The sequence below is a fragment of the Rhododendron vialii genome, chromosome 13a (genome assembly GCF_030253575.1).
Source record: "Rhododendron vialii isolate Sample 1 chromosome 13a, ASM3025357v1".
Lineage (NCBI taxonomy): Eukaryota > Viridiplantae > Streptophyta > Magnoliopsida > Ericales > Ericaceae > Rhododendron > Rhododendron vialii.
The window spans coordinates 22,195,780-22,210,497 of NC_080569.1; the positions used below are offsets into that span (position 1 = coordinate 22,195,780).

Consider the following 14,718-nt stretch of genomic DNA (forward strand, 5'->3'; position numbering starts at 1 on the left):
CAAAATTAGCTCAATCCGATATGTGTAGATGTTCGATCCAATCTTTTATATATTTCTTTCATTTAGATTACATGATCCTAAAATCTGAATGAAAAAAAAAATGAAAGATTTGATCGAGCACCTAAACATATCGGATTGAACTGATTTTTCATGAGGCTACTCGATTTTCTTATAATTATTAAACGACTCAGATCATCTGTTTAGGATCCGAAATGGGCCCGCATGCCCATCGGTATGGGTTTGGTCGGTACCAATAATAGCAGAACTCATTCCTTTTTCACGCTCCAAGCCTATCGGTTATCTCTTTCTATACGATTGACGCTTGCATAAAGTGTTAAAGAGTTTGTCTTATTCTGTAATGCAGGTATCTAGATCAGTTTATATGTACATTGACTCAAAGTTTATCTCAAATTTATCAATCTCATACCTGCGAGCGTCCCATTTTTAGAGTTCGTACCGGTACCAGTGTGTACTGGCGTACCGTTTCGGATTTATCACTATAAGAAATTAATTATATCTAATCTATAAAATTTTATATACTTGACTTCTTTAGAATTTTATTCTTGTGGTCAGAGAAAAGAATAGAAACTTTTTAAAGCACCTGGTAGGAGTATCAGGCCTTATTTCTTTTGGATGTGCATGGGATAAAAGCTCCTTATTTCTTTTCCGAAAAAACCCACTAGCCCAAACCTTTTACTCCTACTAATTTGGGTAACAAAAAAACTATGAGAAGGGATAATCCGCAGGCCAATTGGATCCCGAAAAAATAAAAAAAATATTCATAAATTTTTGAATATTATTTTATGGGGTTTTGTAAAAAATCAGCTCCAGTGGATATCGGTAAGTATTACTTTTGGATAAGTAGGGGTGAATTGTATTCAAAAATTTATGGATATTTTTTTAAATTTTTTCGGAATCCAAATGGGGCCAAACGCGTTTGTCCCTGCGGAGTGTCCCTGCTCATAGCAGAGCTGTTTAGGTAACATTAAAAAAAAGAATAAAACAATAAAGAGGAAGATAATCTAGCAGTCATCATTGTGTTGACTCTTGAGCCCCTTTTCTCATGCACTACCTCTCTCCATCTCCTCCTCTCCTCTCTCCTTCCTTTCGTTTCTTTCATCTGAAAACCACCATTTTTGCCAATCGAGATCCCCCGCCGTCCTGCCCTTTAGTCTCTTTATCACTATTTTTGACGCTAGAAGTAGAATGCTAAAATCTGCATTTTTTTTTGTGTGTTCGGAAATCCAAAAAATAACTCAGTTTTTGGTGATGGATGAGATCCGGAAAATTCTCTGAGTATTCTGTTTTTCTTCCGGTACGGTACATTTCGGCCAGTATCAATTGGTACGGTACGAGATTCATAACTTTGGTTTGTCTGTTTTTTTTTTTTTTTTTGGGTGGTAAATGGTGCAATCCTTCTACTTATTACTATCAATTGATTGTGATGTGCTGCTATGTGGTGTATGGCCAGGTGCATGCTAAGACCTAACAGATAGACTTGGGTTTAAGTTTGGGTTAATCTGAAGAGCCCGTTCTAGAACACTTTTTTAAAAAATAAGTACTTATTTCACATTTTTAAACTCAAAAATAATATAAATGAAAAATAATTTTTCAATTTTTTTTTCACCTTGTTAAAGATCTCAATGAGATCTATCAAACAAGATCCATAGTGATAGGAAAATTTTTTACGTAAGCATATGATTTTTGAGCTTGAAATTGCCTTCTTAAAAAATAAGTATTTATTTATTGTTCTGGAACGGAAGCTAAAGTAGAGAGAGAAAAGTGGAAGAGTGAATAGAGGTGGGAACAATCATTTATTTAATCAATCAACTTGTAAATATACACGTTCATATTAGCACATAAAATAACACCACACTATTGGAGCACATAGGCGGCTCTACGTAGAGTCTTCCATGGTTAACTGAACGTCCAAATAATTTTTTTTTCTTAGAATATATGAAAAAATTATGGGCTAGCCTTTTTGGAACATCCAATTTAAATATCAATAAATACTCAATTCTAATAGTCTTGAATACTTGACTCAAAAAGAATTAAACACTCAATTCAAAACCAGTTGAACAATCAATCATAACTCAATTATGGCCCATCATTCCACGTTATTTATGTTTGAATATTAAACACATTAATTATTTCAAATGAAACTCATAATCATAATAAAGAAATTTAAAAAAAAAGATAAAAAGAAGAATCTATTGATGTAAGTATTATGATCTGCGTTATTTCTTTATCTTTATTGTCGATGGTCTAAATGTGTTAATTTTGCATTCATGACAATTATAGCTACTTTATTTGTTTTTGTCTTATTAGCTAAAAGAATTTACGGACAAAGCTTTAAAAAAATTCAACTCCATTACAAACCCTGTTAACTTGAATAATATTCCTTCAAATTTCAGACTATGATAGAAAATTAAATCTCATCATGTTATCCTAAAGAATACCATATTTTTTAGAAGGTCAGTCTCAACATACTCGCTACAATTTCTTTCAAAAGTGTTTCAGTAGATTAATACACCGATTAGACATTGGCACAAAATATGAGATCTCATCTAGGATAATTGTAAAAAAAATTCCTCCTCCATTCTCAAAACACTATCTACTATGCAACTTTCAAAAAGAATTTATTTATTTTTGAAAAACAAGTATATATTTTTAAGTTATCATTTCGCCTCGTAGTTAATTTTTTTAGAATAAAGGTTATTTTTTTTACCGCACTTTTTATACTAGTATATGACATTTAATTTATACTTATATTATTGGTTAAGAGATCAGCTAGTAGAGTTAACGTAATTTTTGAACACCCTATTACAAATTCTGGGAGCTGCCACTGTTAGAGTACCTATTCAACTCCTAAACTCACACATAAAATAACACACACAAATGATAGAATGTTAGTGTGTTTATAGAGTTACATTACTATGACGGGACACAACGTTCTGTTGACTTGAACTTAAGATCTCATACAGTGATACCTAATTGCCCAGCCATGATCGGTTGAGCTATAGGGCTCTGGTTTAGTTTTTACAAATTAGGATGGATTTCCGCTAGTGCCTCTAAACGGACTAAGCGAGATAAATCCAAAAAAAAATACAGATTTCAAAAAAAGTCATTATCCTTATATAGTACATCAAATAAAAATTCACTTGATATCCAGATTTGGGATTCTGAGATATTGCACCATTACTATATTAATTTACAATAACCAATGCTGGTTCACTTTGTGTTGTCACCTTAATATAACTAATGTTTTCAACACCCAAAAGTTGAAGTCTAATTACGTTTTTTGGTTCCTTCTATTGAAAGTTGGTCGGGCTTTCAATAAGACTAGAAAAAGACAAGAAAAAATACATGCTCTAATGCACTTTTTACATTTTTCAATACATTTCACACAATTTTTTTAATATATTTTTCATATATTTCAATACACTTTTTAAACTTTAACGACAGTCCAGTCCCGTATATTGTTTCTAGCATTTTCCTAATATTTTTATGTACTCTCTCTCTCTCTCTCTCTCTCTCTCTCTCTCTCTCTCTCTCTCTCTCTCTCTCTCTCTCTCTCTCTCTCTCATACACACACACACTTTGTCTTCCTATATAAGCACCTCTCTTATGGTGCAAAACTCAAGAAATGCTTGTCATCTAGCACCTCAAAACCATTCTCTCTTATCACCCTCACCCAATGGATGACCAACTTTCTCCACCACCCATCAAGATTTCTCTCTCTCTCTCTCTCTCTCTCTCTCTCTCTCTCTCTCTCTCTCTCATACACACACACACTTTGTCTTCCTATATAAGCACCTCTCTTATGGTGCAAAACTCAAGAAATGCTTGTCATCTAGCACCTCAAAACCATTCTCTCTTATCACCCTCACCCAATGGATGACCAACTTTCTCCACCACCCATCAAGATTTCTCTCTCTCTCTCTCTCTCTCTCTCTCTCTCTCTCTCTCTCTCTCTCTCTCATACACACACACACTTTGTCTTCCTATATAAGCACCTCTCTTATGGTGCAAAACTCAAGAAATGCTTGTCATCTAGCACCTCAAAACCATTCTCTCTTATCACCCTCACCCAATGGATGACCAACTTTCTCCACCACCCATCAAGATTATAATAGACTCCCCTCCCACCACCAACCACCAACCCAACCAAAATGCCAAACACTCCATTCTACCAAAGTTACAAGCCTGCCACTTTACCATAACCCTCTCCCTTGGCGCCCAAGCCTTGCTATGGAAAACTCTGATCGACCACCACACCATCTCCCCACGCCCTCTCCACCGCGTGTCCCCCACTCTCCCCTCCACCACCTTCCACTTACTCTGGTACCTCACTCTAGCCACCCAACTCGCACTCTCTCTCCTCTACTTTCTAAAATTCATTTTCCACCCCAACATGGTAAAATCAGAACTCTCTCACCACGTTGGCGTCAACTATTTATTCGCTCCCACCACTTCATGGCTAATTTTGCTAGTTTCCTCGCCGTTTTTCGCCTCGAAAACAATCTCATACCAGATTCTCTGTTGGGTGTTTGCGGTACCGTTGTTGATTCTCGACGTGAAGGTCTACGGGCAGTGGTTTACGTCGGAAAAGCGGTTTTTATCGGTGTTTGCCAATCCCACGAGTCAATTATCAGTTATAGGGAACTTGGTGGTCACGTTGGCCGCGGCGGAGATGGGGTGGAGGGAGTTTGCGATCTGTGTGTTCACCTTGGGGGCCGCACATTATTTAGTCCTGTTCGTGACTCTTTATCAGCGGTTGTCCGGCGGTTGTCAGACACCGGCACGGCTGCGGCCGGTTTTCTTCTTGTTTGTGGCGGCGCCGAGCGTGGGGAGCTTGGCTTGGAAGTCTATAAGTGGAACATTCGATGTGGCCAGCAAAATGCTCTTCTTTTTGGCCTTGTTCCTTTTCATATCCCTGGTAATTTTTGGCATGCAGCAATTCTATGCGCACAGATTTTGACACGTGTGAAATTTATAGGGAAAATGACGACTCAAGACGTGTTTTGATAATTAATACCCTTCAAAAACATGCTAAGAACAATTGTTAATGCTAAAAATGTCATTGGAGAGTATTAATTATCAAAACATGTCATTGGCCGTTATTTTCCCAAATTTGCATACTTAGCATTCATTTTTTCGCAGGAAATTTATGTCATTCCTCAAATTTATAATGTCACTCTTAAAGGGAAGTGCAGTTATCAATTTGAGGGGTGACATTATCAACTCCCATCCCTTGAGTAGTGACATTATAATTTGGAAAGTAACTTTATCATCAATGCCCTTATTGTATTGCATTTTACGTTAATTTATGATTACCAACAAATAATAATACGAATAATTTGAAATTATGAACCATCTACAGGTAAATTATTTATTTATTTTGGCAGGATAACTTTAGGTATTTGAGGTTGAAGAAAATGATTACAAAATTCTGCTTTGTGGTATATGAAAAGTTAAGTTAAAATAAAAATTACCAGAAGTGGCAATTGAATTGAAAGCTATTGACATATTAAGCACTAGTATGTTATTGCTATGGGGTAGCTGGTACATTATTCAATTAGTGGTCGACACATTATATGGTTTTACGACTGACAACTTGTGCAAAGATGGAAAGGCGAGCGAGCTAGCTAGGACGATCACCCTACACAGATTTTGAATTTTATTTAAAATTATACTCCAGTAGTTCACCCGTCCAATAGTTTCCAAACAATCCGACATCTGCGCGTTTAGATTTCTTTTTGAAATATTTGACAATCAACCTCCTTAAATTGTATGCATTCATAAAAAAAATTCACCAGACTCTCTGACTCTCTCTCTCTTTAAAAGTTTTTTTTGCTTCCTTCCTAACCAACCTCCTCACGGTGGGGGGAGGCTGCTGCCTCCTCCCCCGCCACACCCACACCCCACCGTTTGATACCAATCTTGAATAAGCAACCCGTTAGTCCCTTCGTAGTTCGCTCCGCCGCTCTGAGTGTGTTCGGGTCTATCGCCTTGTCTTGCCGCCGCCTTCGCCGTCTTTGCCTCTGCCCAGCCGTTCTGGTGTCGCGATCCGCGATGACCGCCATTCCAGCCACGGACTCTTAGACTCTAGTTTAGTCTTCGCTCGTCGTTGGCGTGTTTTCATTAATATAACAGCGACAGCATAGTTGTACTCTTCTTTTATTATTAATGCAATTTTTCTCTTCCTCCAAAAAAAAAAAAAAAATCACCACAATTTTGACATTTTACCTTTTGAAATAGATGTAGACAAACAAGATTGGATTTGTCTAAATTCATATATGAATCGTATTTAACTATTTATTTTTGTAATTGTGTCGGTTGATCAAAACTATGTATATCAATTTTTTTGGCATTATTTTGCATTTGTATGTAAGAAATTTTCATATTGTCTTTCATGCAAACCTTATTTTAATGTTCGGCAACCTAATTCTGAGCAGTGATGCTCTGTACACATTTACCACAACTACTGCATCATTGTTTACACTGAAAAGAAAGGAAGGGATGTGAATGTAACCGTTACTTTCCATGTTTCGAAGAGGAAACATATTCATAATTTGACGAATAATTAATGTTATCGTGATAGCACTGCTATTTTGTACTACTATATAAAAGGTATGCTCTTGCTCCATTTTTTATGCCGCATGCTTGAAGTCCCTTTAATCTTTGTTATTGATTTGCAAAGAATAATAAAATTCTTTTTTTTTATTATTGTTATAATAATGAGGACTTTGGATAAATCTTATTAATAACATAGAAGTTACAATATCATACTTTCATTTGAGTTTACAATTGTAAGAAGGGATTATAGGAATTAACTCTCTCTCTCTCTCTCTCTCTCTCTCTCTCTCTCTCTCTCTCTCTCTCTCTCTCTCTCTCTCTCTCTCTCTCTCTCTCCTATGACTACCTCTCTTCTGTTCGTACTTTGATTTGAGTTGAGAATAGTAAGAAGGGATTATAGGAATTAACTCTCTCTCTCTCTCTCTCTCTCTCTCTCTCTCTCTCTCTCTCTCTCTCTCTCTCTCCTATGACTACCTCTCTTTTTGTTTTCTAACTTATCAGTTTACCATCGTTGTTTGGATCGATAAATTTTCATTTCAATATGCTAAAGTCATGATCATTCAAATATATTCTAGGCAATAAATTTAATCATATTTGAACATACATACAGCATCAATTTTAGTACTTTAGCATATGGTGAACAAGTTTATCATTTGCTATTTCACCAGTGAATATATACTTGATTTCAGTCATCTTATTCATTGAACAGATTAAAATTCTCCTCAAAATGTGAATAGAGATTAAAGGTTAATTACAATATCGTACTTTGATTTGAATTTATAGTTTGAAAAAGTTAATGTGTAAAGATTATCGCTTCTTTTTTTTTTTTGGTCTTCATTGTTTTTTCTCCTTTACAGACAAAAAGTGCATGCCCCCACCATGAGGATGAAAATGCATTTTGTCATATCGTAAAATACAGAAAAGGACACGAATGAAAATGAAACCACTTTTGCATTGACTCCTTACTCTCCAAAAAATGGTCCTTCTTTCCCACTGGCCCTGTACCAACAACCAATTAAACACAAAAAAAAAAAAAAAAAAAAAGTAGAGTACGTAACAAACTTTTTCACTGTCGACCAGACCAGAACTAATTAAAATCCTACAAATCATATCGGGTACGTGGAAGTGCTTCTAATATTTATAAATGCCAATTTCTGTGGATATAGTTTTCTATCCACTGATAGAAAGTTACACTTTGCTTAACAAAGACGTACACCATTACGGTCCTCTTTGGTTAGATTAGAAATTAAATAAGCTTTCAAAACTTAATTAGTTATTAGGTCAGGAAAAGCAGTGATATGATGTTCACAAGAATGATGCATACACACTGTTCAGAGTATCTTGTTATTTGGAAAAATGCCAATGTCATTGCCATATCATCATATGTTGGTCACTGACGCATCATTCTGGTGGGATTTTTCGCGTTTAACAATCCATTTGCTATTAAGAATCCCTTGTAACTGGAACATGATTAAACATTTGACCAACTACCCCCTTTTGTCTTAAACAGGCTTGCAGGCCATTGTTTTTCAAGAAATCAATGAAAAGGTTCAGTGTTGCATGGTGGGCTTACTCTTTTCCTGTATCCTTCCTCGCTCTGGCCTCTGCAGAGTACGCGAAACAAGTGAATGGCATTGGAGCACCCGGATTAACGTTCATTTTATCATCGCTCTCCATTCTGGTTTTCCTTTGCGTAATGGTATTTACTGCACTCAATACTGATTTACTTCTAAGCGAAAACGATGTATGTTTTTTCACCAGCAGTTTAGGAACAAAAACTTAAGACTTCATGGCATGAGGGGATGGCCAATCCCAATACCAACAGGTAAAAATACATGTATACTAATGAGCCTCTGGGATGGCCAATCCCAATGTAAATCCATTACTGTGTTTTCTACCTTAATAGCTCAGCAAACTGACGCCACTTCTTGCTACTGTTGCTGACTAGCCTTAATGGGATAAAAGTAGATATGCGTGTAACCTGGCACGAACACTTTGAGACGTCATAATGAAAAATATCGATTTCATCTTGATATGACCCAACACACTTGCAACAGGTGCGTGTAACTTGATTTAGACACCTTGAGTTGTCAGAAAAATAAATTATCAAATGCATCTGGTCATGACCCAACACCCAAGCAACATCGTGTGGGTTCCATTCCTTGACGATATTCAAATGACTGGATTTTAATTCGCAAAAAAAACCATCACGACATCATAATAGTGGGGTTTTCCTCAAATATCAGGTCTTTCTATTCTTGCAGCAGAAACATTTGCACTCCCTATGAGACTATGACCAAAAAATGCTATATGGAATAGAATTTCTGGAAGCAAAACACAATAACAGAGCTAAACTCACTATAACGAATCCAGAGCAAATGACAGCAGGTCATTAATGGCAACTGTGATACAAAGAGCTCGAATGAACACAATAAGAAACATGACAATGAGAAATGTTCAACAGGCAGCACATTTTGACTGTGACCAAACACAATTCAGGACTTCAAAAATCTAACTTTATAACTGATGGGTTATATCCTATTCAGATCAATTATACCTCGTCAATGGGTTCTGGACCAATTACATAAAGTGATAACCCATTTTCGCTTCCATTTTTCCCTTTTCTCTTAGATTCTTCCTCGTAATTTTTCTCAAACCTCAAAATTCTGAACTATGATGGACAAAACCATCAAGGAACTAAACCAAATGTACTGAGGAAAATGAAGTCGTAGAAAATATGGGTTTCCACAGGGTATGATTCCTCACATGAACTTCTTGCTATCTGAACGAGATACTCTCCTGTCTACTGATTGCAACTGGTTCCGAAGGTTTTGGTTATCCTCAAGCAAACGGTCATATTCAAGTAGAAATCCTTCCGATTGCTTTTTCAGGGCAACCGCATTGGCTTCTGCATTGCGAGCCTCTTTTGTCTTTGCCTCAAGTTCTGATTCCAGCTGCGTAACCTTTGCCCTTAATCTGGTCATTTCTTCTTCCAAGATTTTGACTTCCTTTGCCCCTCCACTTTTCCCATCCTCGAAAATCTGGTTTTGTTTCTTTACAGCCTCCATGGTCTTCCTTCGTATGCGGAGTTCTCTGATATAGTGGTGTAGTCTGTCTATCATCAGTGCAAGGAATAGTGAAAATCCTGCATTTGATCACCCATTTGAGTGTTAGAAAGAGTGCTGAAAGAAACTGACATAGAAGAATAAGCTGAATAGTAGATGGTAAGAAGAGAACAAAACGCTGCACAGACAGAAAAGGCACATTCACTTGTTTGATTTCATCATGAACAAGAATGGTAGGAAATTAACAACAAACTAATCCCATTTAATTACCACGTTAACAGAAGCAAACCAGACAGAAGAAAGACGAAGGCATTGGTCAAGTTCAGCATTTCAACCGGTGAACAATTGTTCTATGTCAATTTTCTAAAATATGAATGTTCAGTCATGACTATAGAATTTTCAACTATGCGTTGAGAGAAGTCAAACAAAGAACATCAGTTGGGTCAAACTGCATGACAAAGGCAGGTTTGAGCCTTCCGAGACTCATTTCTTCTCTTTACCTCATTTTAGCTAGTTCCATTACAGTTCATTCCTGAAAAGGCCCAAATACTTGGACAGAGGTGAAGGACAAAAGTTCAGTGTGGTTCTTATAACAGTAATAACTACCCAGTCTATACCTTCAAGAACACTCTCATAACGTACTCCTAAAAAAAGCACTCGCCTTTTAAACATTGACCTTGGGCAGGAAAGAAAGACAAATCAAGGTAAACAAAGTAGTCTTATTAACAGGGAAAAGCAAAAGACACGGACTGGGCAAAGGAGTTTCCACAAGATTCTAGAGGCAATAACATTTCAATGTAGCTGTAAATTTTGTTAAGTAGCTAGAAAATCCAAAATGCATGCTCCCCTGGACATAAATTATTAGTTAGTAACAAAAACTATTTTGGATATCAGTGAACGCATTGTTTGAAATGGTTCAGCACCAAGAAAAATATTTGTTAATGTATAGAGCAGATCCACCAAGAAGAATGAAGTCCAAATGGGGAAAGAGAACTGTAGAAAATATGATACGTTCATTAGCATGAGTAAGTTGACAACTTGACAATACAGCAGTCATCATTCTTTGTGGGTTAAACTATCTCACTCACCACCAATCAGTCCCAAAACTAATTTGTCAATTCAACAAGAAGCATGGTGATTTGGGAACATGATTATGTAATGACTTCTGAAATGGCAGGAAATGGTAACCAAAACTTGGAAAGGAAAACGAATATGAAATGTCCTTATATTTAAATTGAAGTCATCTCTAAACTCTAAGATCGTTACAAGGTTGTGTCCTGTTTGCAACAAGAATCTTTACCATAGAAAGAAACTTGATTTCCACTACAACCAAAAACTGTCCCTCTTCAGTAAGACTGTCGGTTCATGGAGATACAGTTAGCAGTACAATAACTACATGCTAAGAAGCAGGGACACTTCCCCTGCGGTAATCTTCATGTCAGATACTTATCAGACACGACACTCCCCTGAAGTGTCTGACACTCAAATCAGAAGCGCCGTAGTTTTGCTCAAAGTTTTTCCATTGGACACTCTAAAAGTTTTCTTCCATCAGATCAGAACTAGAGCCTTTAGCAAGCCTTAAGTTGTTTATGTTGGACACTAAAAGCATCAAGCATGGCAGTTCATGTGCACTTCACTCCATTTCATTATTATCCACTGTTTGCACTTTGCAGTGTTTGCCTCCTCTCCATGTGAAAGTGTGTCCCTAGCCCAACGATTAAGGTAGGCAGTTGCCACTGGGACCCATTGTAATTTGTAAACCCGAGATCTCATCTTCTTTTCTTCCTAGAAAAGACTGAACTTACGTGTATCTAGTGAGTGATTGCAAGCGACAAACAACAACATATTCCATTAACCCTTTTCAATCAACTTGTTTCAAACCCGCAGAATAACAAACAATAAGAACCCAAACTCTATGCAGGCGTCCAAATCAGATGATATTTCTTTTTTAGGCGGTTCTATGTTTTAAGCCCAAACAACAACTTTAAATCCACAAAGAGAAAACTTATCTAAATAATGTTTCACAGCCAAACCCATCCGTCTATCAAGCTATTCTTTGAGTATGGTTCTAATCTCGGCCTTCAAATCTCTTAGGAGTAAAGTTTTTGGTTCTTTATCTTGGGTGAGAAGGTTGGCGAAACCGAGTAGCTGATCGTGTCGCATCCCTTGCCCTGTAGGGGATCTCCATTGTTTTGGAGATCATCCCCTCCCCCTAAAGCTAGATTCTCTCTTACCCTCTTATGGAGTAATCTAAATTATCGAGAAGAGAGCTCCAAAATTGCCTGATCAACATTTCTGATACAACCAAACAGCCCTAATATCTCAAACAAAAAACCAATTCAGTGCAGCGGCGCATAAGATTATAACCTAATTAATCAAACCCCGTAAACAGATTTTTTTTTATTTTTAAAAACAGTTACAAAACAATCAAATCAAAATAATTGAAGCAGGAAAAAAATATATGTATGATTAACGGTACCCATAAGAGAAGCTTCGAGCATGTGCTGGGAAGCGAGAACCTGATCCGTGGGATTAAGATCCCCATCCTCGATCCAACGCCTGTGGATCGACATGAGATTGTACACGCTCGACATCATCACCACAAAAAGGGTGCCCGCGACGGTCTTGACGACGATGGGGCCGCGGCCGCGTTTCAGCCGGTCCAAGCCCATGATGACAAGCTTCCTCAGTGGGGTCTTGAACACGAAGATCACAATCAGGGCCATCTCGGCGAATATTAGAGCGAACAGGAGCTGAATCATGGTGACGATTTTGGGCGGAGGAATTCAGGTCAACGGGTGTGAGGAAAGGTGTGAGTGTTAAGCTGTTGGTGAGAGAGAGAGAGAGAGCGAGAGAGCGAGAGAGATCAGGAGGAAGAAGGAAGAAGTGAGGGAGAGTTTTCTTTCATTTCTTTGCCTGCCGACTGACTTCGCCTCCCTATGGTATTTGTTTTTGTTTTGCAGCAGTGCTACACATAAAGCAATAATGCACAGATATCGTGCCCAGATCCAATGTGAGATCCACTATGAAGAGTACTGCTATATACACCGACCAAAACATACCGAAACCGTACCGACGGCCGCGCGCGGCCGTCTCCGGCCACCGGACGGCCGATCCGAGCCGTCCAAAAATTTTTTAAAAAAAAACCGAGGGGCCCCACGCGGGAATCAACGTCATCCGATGTGTGTAGGGTGCTTGATCTAAACACCCTATTTTTCGTGTAAATAGGGTGTTTAGATCAAGCACCCTACACACATCGGATGACGTTGATTCCCGCGTGGGGCCCCTCGGTTTTTTTTTAAAAATTTTTTGGACGGCTCGGATCGGCCGTCCGGTGGCCGGAGACGGCCGCGCGCGGCCGTCGGTACGGTTTCGGTCCAAAAATGGTCGGTACACATAGGATTTTCGCACTATGAATCACGTACAAACGATTTGAATCGTTCATTTAATGTAAAATATTTTTCTATGGATTCCCGTAAAATATCAGCACAATTCAATATCTTTAAAAGCTCGATTCAATTATTTAATTTTTCATTCGGATGTCACAATAATGAAAAGTTAGATAATTGAATCGAGCATCTAAAGGTATCGGATTGAGCTGATTTTCGACAGGACTGTTGAAAAAATCTTCTACATTTAATGAGCAATTTGGATCGTTTGTATTAGACCCGTAATGGGCCCCATAACGGATCTGTGTACGATATGTGTCTAAAAAATCATGGTGATGATTTTGAGAGATTGGATTAAGTACTTACATATATCCTACCGAGCTGATTTTTTATAGGGCCCCTTAAAAAAAGATTTTGAAATTAATGAACGAATCTGTGCACAATAGTTTGCGTCATTAGCACAGTTATTTTGAAATTGCCTCCCACCTCCGGTGCACCCAAATTGGTCCGATTTTTTAGAAAATCAGTAACCAAACCATTCTAAACAGTTCTAAAATATTGAGAGCCAAAACCTAAATAATATAGTTGTGGAACCTGACAAGAACCAAACCGCAAGACGGTCGGTTTTTTTTTTGACTCCGGTTGTATTCAATTAACATCTATACTTATAGTAATTATTTACAACGCATGAAGTCATAAAATAATTGAGAATTTAAAGCACTTTAGAGTGATGTTGTGACAGAGGTACAATGGCAAATGAGAACAGGTCCCCTGCTGCTGTGTATTACAAGTGTCGGGCTTAGACATCCCCGCAAATTACTAACTTTTATCTATCCCCGGTACAAAGGGGTTGGTATTTCCTTGGGGAGTTTCTAATTTTCCGGCCATTTTTCGATTACGTTTGGATGATTAACTCCATTCATTATGTAGAGTTTGACAAAAACTTATATTATATAAAAAATCGTGTTCATCGGACATTACATGATCGGCACTAAATCAAAATCCATTTTTGGTTTTTTTCAATTTTTCGCATGTGCTGATATGTATATACTAAAGTCCGGTGAACAAAATTTTTGATATAATTAAGGTTTTCGCCGAACTCTACATAATGAACTGAGCCGATCATTCAAATGTGATCGGACAATGACTGAAAAATTAAAAACTCCTCAGAGAGGATACCAATCCCCCTTTGTACAACGGGGATACATAAAAGTTTCTCTCATTATACATGATGACAAGTCGATTTCGGAATCTCTTAGAATATACAGATTTGGTTAATTTAAGTGTTTGATGATTTAATGAATCTTCAAAAAATCAAGTACTCCCTCCTTCCCTTATTTATAGTCCGGTATTTCATTTTGAGCTGTCCCTTAATAAGTGTCCATTTTGTAAAGTTAGTAGGTAAAAGTTGGTGAATTGTCTATTTTGTCCCTAAAAGTAGATTTCATTTTAAAAAGTAAGTGAGTAAAAGTGTAATGATGATGGGTAAGTAGGGAAAGTGAAGGAAAAAGTTGATGTGAAAGGTATAATGATGATGTCTTTTTAATAAGTTGGAATTACGAAGCAGGACACTTAAAAAAGGACGGAGGGAGTAATAGATTTATCGTTAAGTGATTTAGTAACAAAGTATTCAATTCTTGATCTAAAGTTCTCAACCAAGACAAGTGTTTATCGATTTGAAATTA

At 37.4% G+C, this 14,718-nt stretch overlaps 2 protein-coding genes across 2 annotated transcripts; one reads left to right on the forward strand and one right to left on the reverse strand.

Moving 5' to 3' along the window:
- The first annotated feature begins 4,037 nt into the window (after nt 1-4,037).
- LOC131315264 (uncharacterized) lies at nt 4,038-8,506 on the forward strand. The gene is made up of 2 exons (XM_058344409.1): nt 4,038-4,939; nt 8,090-8,506. The coding sequence occupies exons 1-2, from the start codon at nt 4,252-4,254 to the stop codon at nt 8,299-8,301; spliced, it is 900 nt and encodes a 299-aa protein (XP_058200392.1). The 5' UTR covers nt 4,038-4,251; the 3' UTR covers nt 8,302-8,506.
- Nucleotides 8,507-8,900: 394 nt separating this feature from the next.
- LOC131315265 (uncharacterized) lies at nt 8,901-12,654 on the reverse strand. Its single transcript, XM_058344410.1, has 2 exons — nt 12,124-12,654; nt 8,901-9,724 (listed from the first exon to the last, which is right to left on the reverse strand). The coding sequence occupies exons 1-2, from the start codon at nt 12,404-12,406 to the stop codon at nt 9,342-9,344; spliced, it is 666 nt and encodes a 221-aa protein (XP_058200393.1). The 5' UTR covers nt 12,407-12,654; the 3' UTR covers nt 8,901-9,341.
- Between the last annotated feature and the right edge of the window lie 2,064 nt (nt 12,655-14,718).